This window comes from Mastigoproctus giganteus, chromosome 6 (genome assembly GCF_048544385.1).
Source record: "Mastigoproctus giganteus isolate SK-2022 chromosome 6, ASM4854438v1, whole genome shotgun sequence".
NCBI classification, from domain to species: Eukaryota; Metazoa; Arthropoda; class Arachnida; order Uropygi; family Thelyphonidae; genus Mastigoproctus; species Mastigoproctus giganteus.
In genome coordinates this window covers 79,141,585-79,156,404 of record NC_143580.1, presented here as the reverse complement: position 1 = coordinate 79,156,404, position 14,820 = coordinate 79,141,585, and the positions used below count along the sequence as shown (strand labels likewise).

At 39.0% G+C, this 14,820-nt stretch overlaps 1 protein-coding gene across 1 annotated transcript in view; it reads left to right on the top strand.

The window, feature by feature from the left end:
- The first annotated feature begins 7,548 nt into the window (after positions 1-7,548).
- The window catches only part of LOC150084428 (DDB1- and CUL4-associated factor 13), a 175,960-nt gene continuing 168,688 nt past the window's right edge, over positions 7,549-14,820 (top strand). The window contains exon 1 of the mRNA XM_090375218.1: positions 7,549-7,705. Coding sequence (XP_090231344.1) covers positions 7,636-7,705 — 70 coding nt within the window. The 5' untranslated portion in view covers positions 7,549-7,635. The remainder of the gene's footprint in view (positions 7,706-14,820) is intronic.

The window sequence follows — 14,820 nt, the reverse complement described above, 5'->3', positions numbered from 1 at the left end:
TAAATAAAAATAATAATAATAAAAAAAATAATAAAAATAAAAAAATAAAAAGTAATAGTAATAATAAATAAATAAAAAAAATTATAATAAAATAAAAATAAAATAGAATAAAATGCATATTTAGTTAGAGTAGGGGTGAAGACTGAGGAAGGGGGGGGACAGATAGAAATATGGGGATGATAGGGAAGGCAACCCCAGAAAGGTCAGTGGAGACTGGCCCCACCAGGAGAAAAAAGGGTGTAGCAGGGAGGGGGAGGAGACAGAAACCCGTCCCCTCCCTCTCCCTACCAGGGGAGGGGGTATTAAAGTGAACCAAGTTAGGGTACATGGTTCGGAATGCTAGTTGGCCAAGAAAAGAAGTTGACATCCAATGGCATGCCGGTGGCATTGTCAGTCTTTATCTAGGAGATTGTCTTATTGGTCACATCCATGAGAGACAAGTCCAGAAGAATAAGAACCTTTTGTCTTTCTTAGATTATCTTAATTTGTGGGTTGTCTCTATTCAAAGGTAGTTATTTGGTAGTTGGAAACAACTACCAAACAACTTGTTTCCGGTATCTTTGGTGGGTGACATTTTGGAGAATGTATAGTAGTTCACACCAATGATGGTAATGCTGGTTAAGTTTAGCTGCCTGGTTCGAGTACCATCAGGGTCCCTGGGTTCATTTAGTAGAGGGTTATCATGTTGCTGCAATTAGTTGTCTTCTCCTCAAGAAAAGCTGCTGTGCATAGTTGGTGAGAACTTGATACTCTTCCTTAGTATCCAGTAAGTGATTTTCTTTGCCTTTTGGTATATAAGTCAACTTTGTGATAAGCTGGCAGCGGAGGTCATCGTAGAGGGGGCACTCGTGCATGAGGTGATCCCAGTCCTCAATTCCTCCACAGGCGCATGTTGAGTCCTCTTCTAGGACAAAGGTTGTTAGTTTTGCCTTTATTGAACCATGGCCAGTAAGCAAATACGTGGCATACAAGCCTGGAGAAAACCATAATGGGGATTTTGGATAGATTCTGCTAACATCTGGGATGAATCTCCTGGTGATTTCCCCCTTGGTTGAATTTGTCCAGCGGTCCTGCCACACCCACTGCATGTGTGCTTGAAGTCTCCTCTTATCAAATTTTTGGTTGTTGAAAAGATTCAGCTCGAATCCCAAGCAGGTCTGAGACACGCCCTTAGACAAATGATACAACATTTCATTTCTCACCACCTCCAGGTCGAGGGGGAGGGCCCCCACCAGGACCTGGAGGGCGTGAGTACTCACAGTGCAGCAGGCACGAGAGATGGAGAGCAGGACCGTGCGTTGAGTGGAATCCAGGATTCGTCTGTTTACTGCAGTCGTAGCCTTGCCAAACCAAATTCCGGCTGCATACGTAATCACAGGGATGAAGATAGCCTTGTAGTACAATGAGAGGGTTCGCTTGCTGAGACCCCAGTCCCGACGGGATATCCTAGCAACCATGGCAGTATAGTTTCTCACTTTGGTTCTGATGTATTTGAGATGAGCTTGGAAGGAAAGTTTTCTATCTAGTACTATGCCAAGATATTTCAGTTGCTCTGACAACTTTATGGTCTTGTTTCCAATTTTAATCTGTGGTGGTCTTGTAATACAGAGAGTTCCTTTAAGAAGCAGAGAGTTTGTTTTTGATGGTGATATGGTCAAGCAGTGTGTTTTTGCCCAGTCCTGGAGGATTTGGAGTGCATGGTTTGCCAATGTCTCAAGCTGGGCCCTGGAATTTGCAGTCACCATCAGGATGAGATCATCAGCAAAGGCTTGTGAACGAACCTCCCCAAGGTCAAGGCATAGAAATTCGTCCATCACCATGTTCCATAAGGTCGGCCCCAGGACCGAGCCCTGGGGGCAGCCACGGTGTATCCGTCTTGTGAGTTTCTGATAAGGTGCATTTACTGTGATTACCCTATTTGAGAGGTAGCTTTTCATGATATTGAACAAATTGTCCGGTACATTTGCTTGCCTGAGTCTGCGGAGGACGCTCGGCCACCAAAGGGTGTCGAACGCTCCCACGAAATCAATTGTAATCATCAGGAAGTATTTTCTGTCTGCTTGGTGGGCCTCAGTGAGCAGTGCCTGTAGAGCATCATAGTGACATAGTGACATAGTGTTTTTTGACAAGCGGCACCGGTGCTTTCGCACAACTCCGCATTTGAATCTCTTGTGAAGTAAGACAGTACAGTACTGTCAAGGCCAGATATCATATGTTAGTGTATGTTCATGTTTGCTTAGTGCGGGTTATGTTGTTCATCTGGCCGCTTAGCCTAGGGTCTGTGGAACACCACAGACTGCTAGTTACCGTCACTGGCACTGGGAGCCAGACCAGGTATGTGGAAAGAGAACTCTGGCTGGCCGACCCTGGGGTTAGCCTGAGCTTCCCTGGGAGGGCCGAAAAAAAAAAAATAAATAAAAAAAAATAAAATAAATAAAAAAAAAATAAAAAAAATAAAAAAATAAATAAATAAAAAAATAAATAAAAAAAAAATAATAATAAAAAAAAATAATAATAATAAAATAAAATAAAAAAAATAAATAAATAAAAATAAATAATAAATAATATAAAATAAATTAAAAAAAATAATAATAATAATAAAAATAAAAAAATTAATAAAAAAAAATCAGTGAGAAAAGAACCTCGAAGCCTATGTGCGACATTTTAGGCGTGCGGTTGACGCAGATTTTCTTTTCATGCACGACAACACTGTCGCACATGAGCTCAAGTGGTAGAGGAATATCTTGAAACTGAAGATATACCCTTATATTGTCTGTGCGGGTAGCACAGTGGTATTGTCACCGTCCTTCCCCACACCGGGTGGAAAAGGCCTAGGTTCGAATCCCGTCGATGACGCGAAGAACTTTTATTGGCTTTTTTCACTCCGTGGCTGAGTTAGTTGGTCTCAGGCATAAATAGCAAGGTTTTTCTCTCCAGTAACTGGGGTTTTTTCGCAATTTACAGACAGAAAATACGGGTTAATGTATTTAATTACGGGCAACCCTAAAATAATAATAATTTTTTTAATACCCTTATATTGAGTTAGCCGCTCAGGCCTGTTTAGCAGTTAGAGTGGTCAGATGCCTTATTGATGTTATATGACCATATTTTCGAGCACTCAGTAATATGACCTTTTTTGGTAATTCTTATACAATCCCTGATATCTGTGAAAAATTCTCGCTATCTCCTCATTTCATCGCTATTTTGTGGCACACCACCATATCGAATTATGCAATGCTTCATCGCAAGCTGCACGAGTTAGCATTAGCATTAGCATTAGTAGAGGCATTTGATGCAAGAAAGCAAGCTTATGCAGCATCAGCCAAAAAAAAAAAAAAAAAAACCCACTTCCACTTCACCCCTCTGTTCGTTCAAAATACCTGTCCAGCTGAGCCTTAAACTTATTTAGGCTATCAACCTCCACCACAAGGGATGGCAGTCTGTTCCACCAACCAACCACCCGCTGGCTAAAGGCAAATTTCCGCACGTCTATCCTACATCTGTCTTTCCTCAATTTGAATTTATGCCCTCTCAGGTGATTTTTCTGAGCTAGAGGAAGAATCCCATCAGCATTGAGCATGCTTAAACCATTCAAAGCTTTATACACCTCTATCAGATCACCTCGCTGGTGCCTAGTCTCCAGACACTGTAATTTGCAAAACTTAAGCCTTTCTTCCTTTGTGAATTGGGGTCACATTTGTACATTTCCAGTCTATGGGTACCTCCCCTGAGTCCAAAGAAGCTCTCATAATTATGGCTAAGGGTTTGCTTACTTCCTTTGCTGCCTCCTTTAATATAACTGGACAGATCCCATCCACCCCGGGTGCCTTTCTTGTGTTTATCTTCAACAGTTTCTCCTCCACTTTACTCCGAGTTATTTCAAGATTCTGTAGCTTACTGCTAGAGTTGAATACACCTCTGGCATTCCCCTTGCTGAATAACTCCTCATGTGTGAATGTCGATGCAAAATATTCATTTAGTTTGTTAGCTACCTGAGCAGGATCATCAACAGTTGACCCAACAATATCAAGTGGACCAATCTGATTCATTCCCTTCCTTCTAGAGTTCACATAAGTAAAGAACTCTTTGCTGTTTTTCTTTGCATCCCTTGCCAAGGATTTCTCGTAATCTGCCTTCGCCTGCCTAACCTCCTTTGTAACTTGGTTGCATATCAACTTGTATCTATCATAGGCTTCTGTGTCATGTGTTAATTTGTAAGTATGCCATGCATTTTTCTTCTCTGCCATATGCCTCATTAGTTCATCTGACATCCATTTTGGCCTAAACCTTGAACAATATTTCTTAGTTGGTATGTAAAGCCTAGTAGCTTCCAAGATAAGTTCTTTGAATGCTTCCCATTTTGAATTTGCTGTTGGTAACATCATCAGTTGTTCCCACTGTATAGAATTTAAATACTGTCTCAGTCCATCGTAGTCGCCTTTACGGAAGCAATAACCCTTCCCTTTACCCCTAAAGGTAGTTACCTCTTTGAGTAAATCCCACTTCAGCACACTGTGATCACTGCCACCTAGTGGTTCATTTATCTGCAGAAACTCTAATGCATGAAGAATCACTGCTGATAATGAAATCAAGAGTATTACTCCCTCTAGTTGCCTCCCGAACATGCTGATGTAGAAAACAATCATCCAATAAATCCACAAAAGCCCTGCTAGTGTGTGAGTAACCAGCCCCCAAATTCCAGTCAATATCTGGGAAATTAAAATCTCCCATAATAAGACTCTCTGATTTACTGGCCCACTCTATTTCCCTGTACAGTTCCTTATTATACTCATCAGAGTCATTAGGCCTATAGCACACTCCTACTCTCAATTTTGATCTCCCAATGCTTATGTCACACCAAACTGACTCAACACTGCACTGTCCAGCGATGTCGACTGGCTTCACTTCCTTGGTTTTTATGTGTTTCTTAACTAATAGCATAACCGCTCCCCCCTTCCTAGCCTGTCTATCCTTTCTGTAGACGTTGTACTCCCCAAATTGCAGTTCTGCATCCCTTATATCTGTGTGACACCACGTCTCTGATATCCCAACAATATCTGCCTTTGATGTTTTGAGCAATACCTCAAATTCATCAAATTTATTTACTAAACTCCTAGCATTGGTGTACACGCAAGTATACCTGCACCTGTTTCTATTCTTAGCTACCCTAACACAACCCATGTGTTTACTTGTACCGCAATGGCTCCCAGCAGTCTCTGAAATACCATGCATCTTGTTTTTCAGGCTTCTGCTCATTCTAATAGAAGCAGTGCAAGAATCTCTTTCACCTCTGCCAGTGGCTACTGTCAATCTATTGGTCTTTGTCTCCCCCCAAGCTAGCAGTTTTCCGACCCACCTAACACTGCCTCGATAGCATCAGCAAATATCCTTGCACCCTTTCTATTTAAGTGTATCCCAACCCTGTAGAAGCAATCTCTCCTGTTAACAAGTACAGTCCAGGCTGAAAAAAATTCTACCCCTTGAGCCTTGCACAATCTTTCCAGGGCCGAATTGATCGACAAGGCTCTCATCATATACTCCCTCCTATCGTGTCTGGGCAGAATTGCAGACACTTTCAAATTCAACCCTAATTCTCGGCTTTTGTTCAACAGTGACCTGTACTTGTTAAGTAATTCTGCCGGTCTCCTACTCTTAATATTATTAGTGCTAACGTACAACTATATCACCTTTTGTGCCCTTAAAAGATGATATTCGCTCTACAACGTCATCAACCTTTGCCCCTGGCAGACATACCCTGGTCCTGTTCCACCTATCTTTTTTACAAAGCATGTTCCCCGTTTCCCTGACAATAGAGTCACCAACAACTACTAGTTCCTTGCGGACCAGCGCATTCTGCCTTGGGGGTTGTCTCTGTGTCACGCGATGCCCAAGTGCAAGCTCTGGCGTCGATGTGGGCAGCTGAGAGCTTGATGGGCCCCTCAATTTAGTTTCTTCGAGGGCATCCACCCTGTCCTTCAAGCTCTCATATAGGCCCACAAGAACGCCGAGTTGTTGCCTGATACACTCCTTGCATCACGCACACACAAAGACATCCCCCTTGGCAGTATCATGTCCCGTACCCGATTGCTCTGCAAACATCAAGCAAACAGTGCATTTTATAAGGCTGTGAGTCAGAGGACAACTGCACGCCTCAGTTCTGCTCAGTTACACATCGGTTTCTACGTGTTATGTTAATTTTTTCGATCAGTGTAGAAAGAAAGCACAGAAAAAATCCTTCTGCGTATCGTTTTCAAGTATAGAGGAAGGAAAAATAAAATTATTGTATGAACTAATTATATAAAACACTATGTATTTAACTATTATTTTTAGGCCACCCGAATAATTAAATTCATCAGCCGTACTGTGTGTCTTACGTGTATTAATTGCATGTTTTCTATGGTTGATTTGTCTGTTTTGCTGGAAAGAAACCCCAGTTTCTGGGGGGGGGGGACCTGGCTCTCTACACATGAGACCGATTAACCCACCCTTGGAGTGAAAAAAGTCCATTAATGTTTCTTACGTCATCGACGAGTTTCGATCCGTGGCCTTTGCCACCCAGTCAGTGCGGGCAAGACTGTGACGATACCACTGTGATACCTGCACAGACTTTATATAAAACATCTGTACTCTTTTTAAAATTAAAGAAAAGGTGTAAATTCTAAGAGAAAAAAAAAAAAAAAAAAAAAAAAATATATATATATATATATATATATATATATAAAAAACACTACTTCCGAAGATACGCCATTTTTAATGAAATATGTTATAATTATGAAAATATTATTGTCATGTAAAAAAATATAAAAAATGGGAACTACGAATAAAAACGATGTAGTTACAAAAAACTATGTTATTATTATTTTTGCTCTTATATCATTTCTCCGTGATTGGGAGTTCCACGTCTTAACGGGTATTGCTACCAAGTACACAGGGTGATTGTTGTTATTTCTGGTGTTACTGTTGGTCGAGGAACTCATTGACTACCCTACAGGTGTTGAGGATTGCAACTTTCTGGAGTACCTTATAGGTATTTGTTTGGAGACCTGTTGCTAACAGGCTATTATGTAGGGTCTTTGGCAGCATAGTGGTTGACACAATGTTCAGGATCGTCGTTACTACTTGCTTTTGCCACACCCCTTTGATCTCCTGTCTTAGTTTCTGATTTTTTTCCTCGCAGATTTTCTGGAGGTTGCAGTGTTGGGCACTGAACTGATGTGGTCGCAACCGATGTGTTTATAGGCATGAATATGCATAATGTGCGGCTGTGTAAGATGGTAAATTGATTTAATCGGATTCTCGGAATTAGCATGCCAGAATGGCTACTATATCAAATATTCGTCACAGCAACACTGTTCACAATAAAATATTCATGAGAAACATTTTGTTTGTTAATTTTGTTGAGTAGTATTGTTTGTTTCAATAAAGTCTAATTTTTTGTCGTTATAAAATGCAGTGTTGTTTAACATTTTATTAGAATTTTTTAAAAGTTAAAAAAAAAAAATGAATGAACATTTTGAAAGATGGCGCTACCATCAAAATGATGTAAAAGTGCGTTGAACTGTTTGTCTGCAAATGTGACTTTTTACTGTGTTTGGTTTTGAGTATACTGTATAAAATATTTTCTTGTTTGCTAGAATGAAGGTTAAAGTGCTATCCCGAAATCCTGATGATTATTTACGAGAGACGAAGAAGGATATCCATAAAGGTGAGTAAAGCATTATTTCTCTTAAGTATTAATGTGACAAGGTCACTTAATACTTACGAGATATAAGTACAGTATTAATACTTATTAATACTTACTCACATTAATACTTATTTCTCTTAAGTATTAATGTGACCTTGTCATGCGCACAGGGTCTCTCTCAACCAGACCTGGCTGTATGCTCGTTGCATCACTGCTGTAGTTCGAAGCAATATTATTTTGAAGAATGTTCTGTTTATAATCTGGTACGACTACTGGTGGTTTATAATTAATTATTTCGACATTGAACAAATTCGTTATCCGGACAAATACGATTAACATTAGTAGAGGCATATGAATTCAGGGCCGGCCTAGGGTAGCCAAAGTTTAGTGGGAGCCTACGCTGCCCCTCCCCCCAAAAACAAAAAAAAAAAAAAAAAAAAAATTAAGCCACGTTGACTGATGGGAGGGGACGCCGTATACCATTGAGTCGTTGCTATGTATGATACAAGAAAGCAAGCTTATATTGCACCAGCTAAAAAAACACACTTCCCATTTCATTTTTCCAATTGCTCCAAAAGTTTGTCCAGTTCTTCTTTGAATCTATTCAAGATATTAACCTCCACAATGATAGATGGAAGTTTGTTCCAATAATCAACCACATGCTGGCTCAAGGCAAATTTCTGCACATCTATTCTGCAACTGTTTTTCCTCAGTTTGAATTTATAACTCCTTCATGTGCATAATCTCAGCATGAGGAAGAATCCCATCAGCATTGAGCATACTGAAACCATTCAAGGCCTTATACACCTCAAGCAGATCCTCTCAGGTACCTAGTCCCCAGATACTGCAATTTGCACAACTTAAGCCTTTCTTGATAAGAGCACGCCTTTGTTCCCCTCACCAATCTTGTTGCCCTTCTATGTATTCATCATTCCAGCAGCTCTACATCCTTCCTAAAATGAGGCCTCCAGACCTGTATGTAGTACTCAAGGTGTGGCCTGACCATTTCTTTATACAAAGGGATGAACACCTCCATATCATTGCCAGCAAAATTTTTGTATATCATTGACAAAACCTCATGAGCTGACCTGGCAGCCTGTCTACAATGCTAAGAAAACTTCATATTTGACTGCATAATTATCCCCAGGTTACTGCTACCCATATGTAGTACTTCACATTTGTCAATGTTAAAACTTCAATTGCCACTTCTCAGGCCATCTGCCCAACTTTTCTAAATCCTGTTGCAGTATTATACTGTCATTAGTGTTATTAACAACCTTGCTGACCTTCGTATTGTCTGCAAAATTAGACATCAAGTCTGATATATCTTTATCAATATCATTGATAAATATAGAAAACAGCAACAGGCCCACACTAAACCATCCGGGGCTCCACTAATATAGTACGCGAAAAGCAGTGTCCATTGATTACCACTGTGTCTTCTTCCACTCAACCATCACTTTATCTATAGCAGCAACTTGTCCTTAATGCCACACTGCTCCAGTTTGTACAGCAATCTTCCATGTGCAATAGTATCAAAAGCCCTCCTGAAATCCAAATACAGTAGAATTTTGATTATCTGAACTAATTGGGATCAAGGTTTGTTTGGTTAATCAAATAGTACAGATATTCACACATACATGAGAATACCCAGTTTGTACGAAACAAGTGTAATTAGGTCTACAATTAAATTATTGTATGCAAGGTTATTACTACTGTATTTTGAAATATGAAAGTATTATAAAAAAATAATTGATTTAGGAAATGGCTTGTAAATAATAACCAAAAAATTTTGAAGACAATGTATACTATATTTATTTTGAACTTACCTAATTGTTTTACATGGTTTCAACTATAAATCAACTTTCTTTTACATAAACAGTAATAAACAAAGACAAGAAATTGCACACAAATAAGAATATAATGAATCTTGGGATGGTTTATTTTTTAAAATATGTAATCTTGAATTTTTCTTAGAACCATGCAAGATTATCTTTTTTTTGCGGTGAGGTCTCTCATCCTCTTTAATAGCATTATTTCTGCAGAACTGCATTCAGACTGTTGCTCACACCATACAATTGAAGTTTTTAGGGCAGTGAAGGCCTCTGCATGAGTGGACCCCTCCCTGCTTCCTCATCATCAGATTCATCTTGGTTCAAGTTAGCACGTTCTTCATTCTCGACTAATGCAACAATTTCTTCTTTATCCAGGTTATTATATTTTAACTGAAGAACAAATTGTTGCATTAGTCAAGAATGAAGAACATGCTAACTTGAACAATTTCTTCTTCATTTAAAATATAATAATAATAATTTATTTATCCCTATTTTATGTTACATTTTTTTGGGAGATAACAGCAAAAAGGGAGGGAGAACACATAAGCCAATAGCTTTTTAGGGAGTGTTCCCTTAAAAAATTATGAATATACAAATATACAATTGAAAAATGTACAGTTCTGAAATTTTACAGGTAATGTTCAACAGGAAAGACAAATAAATTGGAGTTTTTTTTTTTTTTTTGTACATTTCTTTACAGAAGACTTCAAAAAGCATCACTACTTATAACATCATTGTGAACATTTTTACAATTAAATGAGGAGAGAAAAGAAAAATGATGAGATACATGCACAGAAATTTACAAACTATTTGCCAGCTGCTTCCTTTAACATTTGTACATTATTTCCATGTTGGTGTTTTTAAAATCCAGGAGTTGAGTGGAATGTAATTTGATTCAGACATCCCTGGTGATGTGTTCAATTAGTAGTTTCTTGAATTGATTTAGTGAAGTGACATTTTTGATTTTTGCAGGAAGTTTGTTCCAGGTTTTAGCACCTCTGTATTTTATGCTTTTCTGAAAAGCGGAATCTTCAGATTGGCTTTATTTCTTAGATTGTATGATATTTCTTCTTCGTCTGTGGTTATGAAAAAAGATCTGAAGAGAGGAGAAAAGTCTGCTGTCTTCATAGCATTGTAAACAAGGATCACCTCGGCTTTCTGCAATAGCTGGTAGATGCTTAGGAGTCTCACTTCCTTGTATCTCGAACTAACCGATGTGTTCTAGGGAAGGCCCAAAATTGAACGAACGCATCGATTGAGATTGGAGTTGATTCTCGCAAGGTTTTCTTGGCTGGTGTATAACCTGGATTATCAGCATCATTGTTTAACCATGCCTCTGCATCATCTTGCCCACACTCGGAAAACCTGGGAATCCTTTTTTTTAGAGCCATCTTCATTTTCTAACTTTGATGCTAACTTCAAAATTTTTTCTGCTCTTTATGTTAGATATTATTGCTTTACCAACATTACAGATCTTAGCAAAAGCTACACTGGTTTCACCCCTTTTCGGTGTATTAATAATTGTTATCTTGTCTTCTATTGACAACACATTGCAGTTTCTTTTGTCTGTAGATGCCATTATTAACACAAAGGGGCAGTAGTATTAAAATATAAAAAAATATATGATAGTATTTCACTTTGAAATAGCCACAAACAAAAATTTGAACATTGAGTGATTTGACACAAAATGCCTGCAATAACCTCACACTGCACTGGCTCGCAGCAGACCTAGTGAAAGCTGACTTCCCCACCATACGCTCACAGCAGACAACAGTACAATGGATAGTGACACATCAAGGTCACTGAAGGCTGCCCTGGGTCCCTACAGTAGCTAAAGCCAACATTTGATTTTTAACTCCTGTAATGACAAATTAAGACTATTTATATGCTATATTGCATGTATCTTCATTTTGGTCGATCAAATTGGTCAAGCAAGATCTCCCCTTAACAAACCCATGCCGTGTTTGAACTGTAACAGCTGTCGGTCAAGATTCAAAGATGGGTACCCCTTCAAGACTGCTAGCGATACGGCCGTGATTGATGGGTGCTCAATGCGCCCAGTGTCACGTGATCTCTTGAACATATGGAAACATCTAGCATGGGTGACACGCACTGCGTGGCATTCGTGCCAGATGTTTCCATATGTTCAGGTTATGGACTTTGCTGGCTGTTTGAAATGTCATGTTGTGTTAATATTTGATTAGCTGATTATTTAATTTTTTAGATGCATAATTAAAAACAAAAGAAAAGTTCTTCGGTTTTGGAAAAGGCTGAATAATATGTGTATCGGGGGTGGGGGGGGCAGGAACCCCACAGAAGCAGGGGTATGTGTGCTCCTGTCCCCAGACCCCCCCCCACCCTTCTGGGAAAAAAATATTCTCCCTGTTTGCATATTCGATTGCTTGTGATTTACTTTTTGGTTTCCCTTGGTTGAGTGCGGGTGTCTGTTGTATTGGGTGATTTTTTTTTTTTCCTGTGAAATATTAGTTCGAAACTGTTGGGTCATTTAGAAAATTCGATTGATGAGGTGATTGGCAGTTTTCAGTGTGAAATAATCTAGTTATCAGTGATTATTCAATTGTTTGTGATTTATTTTTTGCTTTGCCTTGGTTAAGTGCCGGTGTCTCTTCTACTGGGTGATTTATTACTGCAAAATATTAGTGCGAAAATGTTGGATCATTTAGAAGACAATTCAATGATTGATGAGGTGAGTGGTTTCTGGCCTTTTATTTTTGTTGACAGGCATCGGCAATTTTCAGTGTTAATTAAATTTATTGGATTTATCCTTTGTTTTCAGCCACCATATTTGTTGCTGTGCCACGTGCCATCCGTGTGTCACTTCACATCCGCCGGGCGAGGAGAGGAGGGGAATGCAGTGAGTGGGTGAAGTCACAACCAGTCAATCACTGCTTTCCCCCCTCCTCTCCTCATCACCATTTTGAAAGGGGGTACCCATCTCTGAATCTTTACCTAGATGATCCTGCAATGCTACTTTAACCTGTGACTTCATTATTTTTCCTCTAACAGAAGTTAAACTAACAAGTCTAATTACTCGTGTCACCTTTTGATCCCCCTTTGTGAATTGGAATACGTTTGCAGAAATCTAGGCCATGGGGACCTCCCCTGAATCCAAGGATGTTTTCATAATTATAGCTAATGGTTTGCTTACTTCCTTTAATATAACTGGATAGATTTATCCACACAAGTACCTTTCTTATATTTAAATTCAACTGTTCATCAAATTTCCTATTTCTCCTCCACTTTGGCTCTTATTACAAAATCATTTAGCTCCCTGTTAGAGTTTGATAAACTTCTGGCCTCAACTTCCTTACAGAATTTTACATGTGTGAATGTAGATGTAAAATATTCATTAAGTTTTTCAGCTACCTGAGCAGTATCATCAAAAATAGAACCATCAGTATCAAGTGGAGAAGTCTGGGTTATCCCCTTCTTCTAAAGTTTACATAAGTAAAAAAAGTGTTTGCTGTTTTTCTTTGCATCCTTTGCCAAAGATATCTCATAATCTGCCTTCACTTGCCTAACCTCCTTTGTGACTTGATTTTCAGAATAGCTTATATCTAGCACAGGCTTCTGTGTTACCCGATAATAACACTGGTCGACATGTAAAATGTTACGAAAATGAAAATTCCCAATCCTGACTAATTTTATGCTGCCGAACACAAAACTCCCATTAAAATTTGTCACCTGGCTCTTGTTTTCAAACTACAGTTGGGGTCTCATATTAGCGAGTTATCTGTATTATCAACTCTGGCTCTTGGCTAAACGCATGGGAGCACCGCAGTTTCAGTATCACCATGCTCTTATCACATAATCGGCTTCAACTTTGATGCAGTAATCCTTGAATACGGCTAAGTACTGGGTGATTTGTTTTAAGTTAACGGTTCTCTATGAGAGTCCAAATTTTTTGTGCAGTATTTGTGTCATTTAAGCTTAATATGCCCGTAATTATGTGAATAGTCTGGATGACTTCTGTTATGTATGTGGAGAATTCATGTTAGCTTCAAGAAAGTGTCCCTTAACTTGAGCCATAAAAAAGGCCTACTACTTGTACTTTGGGTGTAAAGTAGGCGACCAGGAGAACTGGGCTCCATACATATGCTGCACTATCTGTTCATCAAAACTCAATGTGTGTGTGAATAGAAAGGGATGTTTTATGCCTTTCTCAGTGTCCATGATATGGATGGACCAACAAATCATGTCACAGACTTTTACTTTTGTATGGTTCCTCCTATTAGAAAAGGAATAATAATGAAGAAAATGTGGACAGTGATGTATCCAAATATGCCATCAGCAATTCATCCTGTGCCTCACTGTAAACTACTACTTATTACTGAATCACCTGACCGTTTTTCTGTACCATCCGAAGAAGGTGAAGACACTGATGAACATCAACTTGATATACATGAAGTAGTACAGCAGCCATCTATGTCAAGGGGTCCATCATTTTGTCCAAACTTTTATCCTTCTGAACCACATAAGTTCATAGAAAGTGAGCTTGATGACCTCATCAGGGATCTCGAACTGGTGAAGAATAAGGCAGAACTTTTGTTCACGAGGATACAACAGTGGAATCTTCTAGATCAATCTGTGAAAGTTACAACATTTTAAAGACTGCGATAAATTCTATCAAGCAGAAGGTTAACTCACTGTTTGTAAGGATGTTGATGGTGAAATGGCAGCAGTGAACATGAGGCACGTTTCCAAAGAATGGTGACTATAGATACTTCTAAGGTTAGCCTTAAGGCTGTGTTATTACACAATAGAAATATGCTGCCTTCAATACCTATTATGTATGCTGTCCACAAAAAAGAAACATGCAAACCCAGAGAACATCCTCTTAGGTGTACACTATCAGAATTATGAGTGGCAGATATGTGGTGATTTTAAGGTAATAGCCAGTAAGGGTTACACTAAGTATTGTTGCTTTCTCTGTGAGTCGTATTAAGGATAATACGACTCACAGAGTCGTATTATCCTTACGATAATACGAAGAGCCTAGCATTATAAGAAGAGGAGTTGGCCTCAATGAAAATCATTAAAATGTGGTGCCGTCAGTGATGAACATGTTTAGCTCTTATATCAAGACATCTCAGCGATGGAACAAAGATACAAAGTAAATGGAGTGCTGCCATCTGAGCCAATTATTGTTGGATGGTGAAAAGGGATGCTCTGAAGCTGAATACAAGCGAAAGGCAAAAAGGTCCCGTGTTTGATACAGGTATGTTTGTAGCTACAGCTTACTGCCATATAAATAAAAAAATGTCTTCCATAAATATAAAA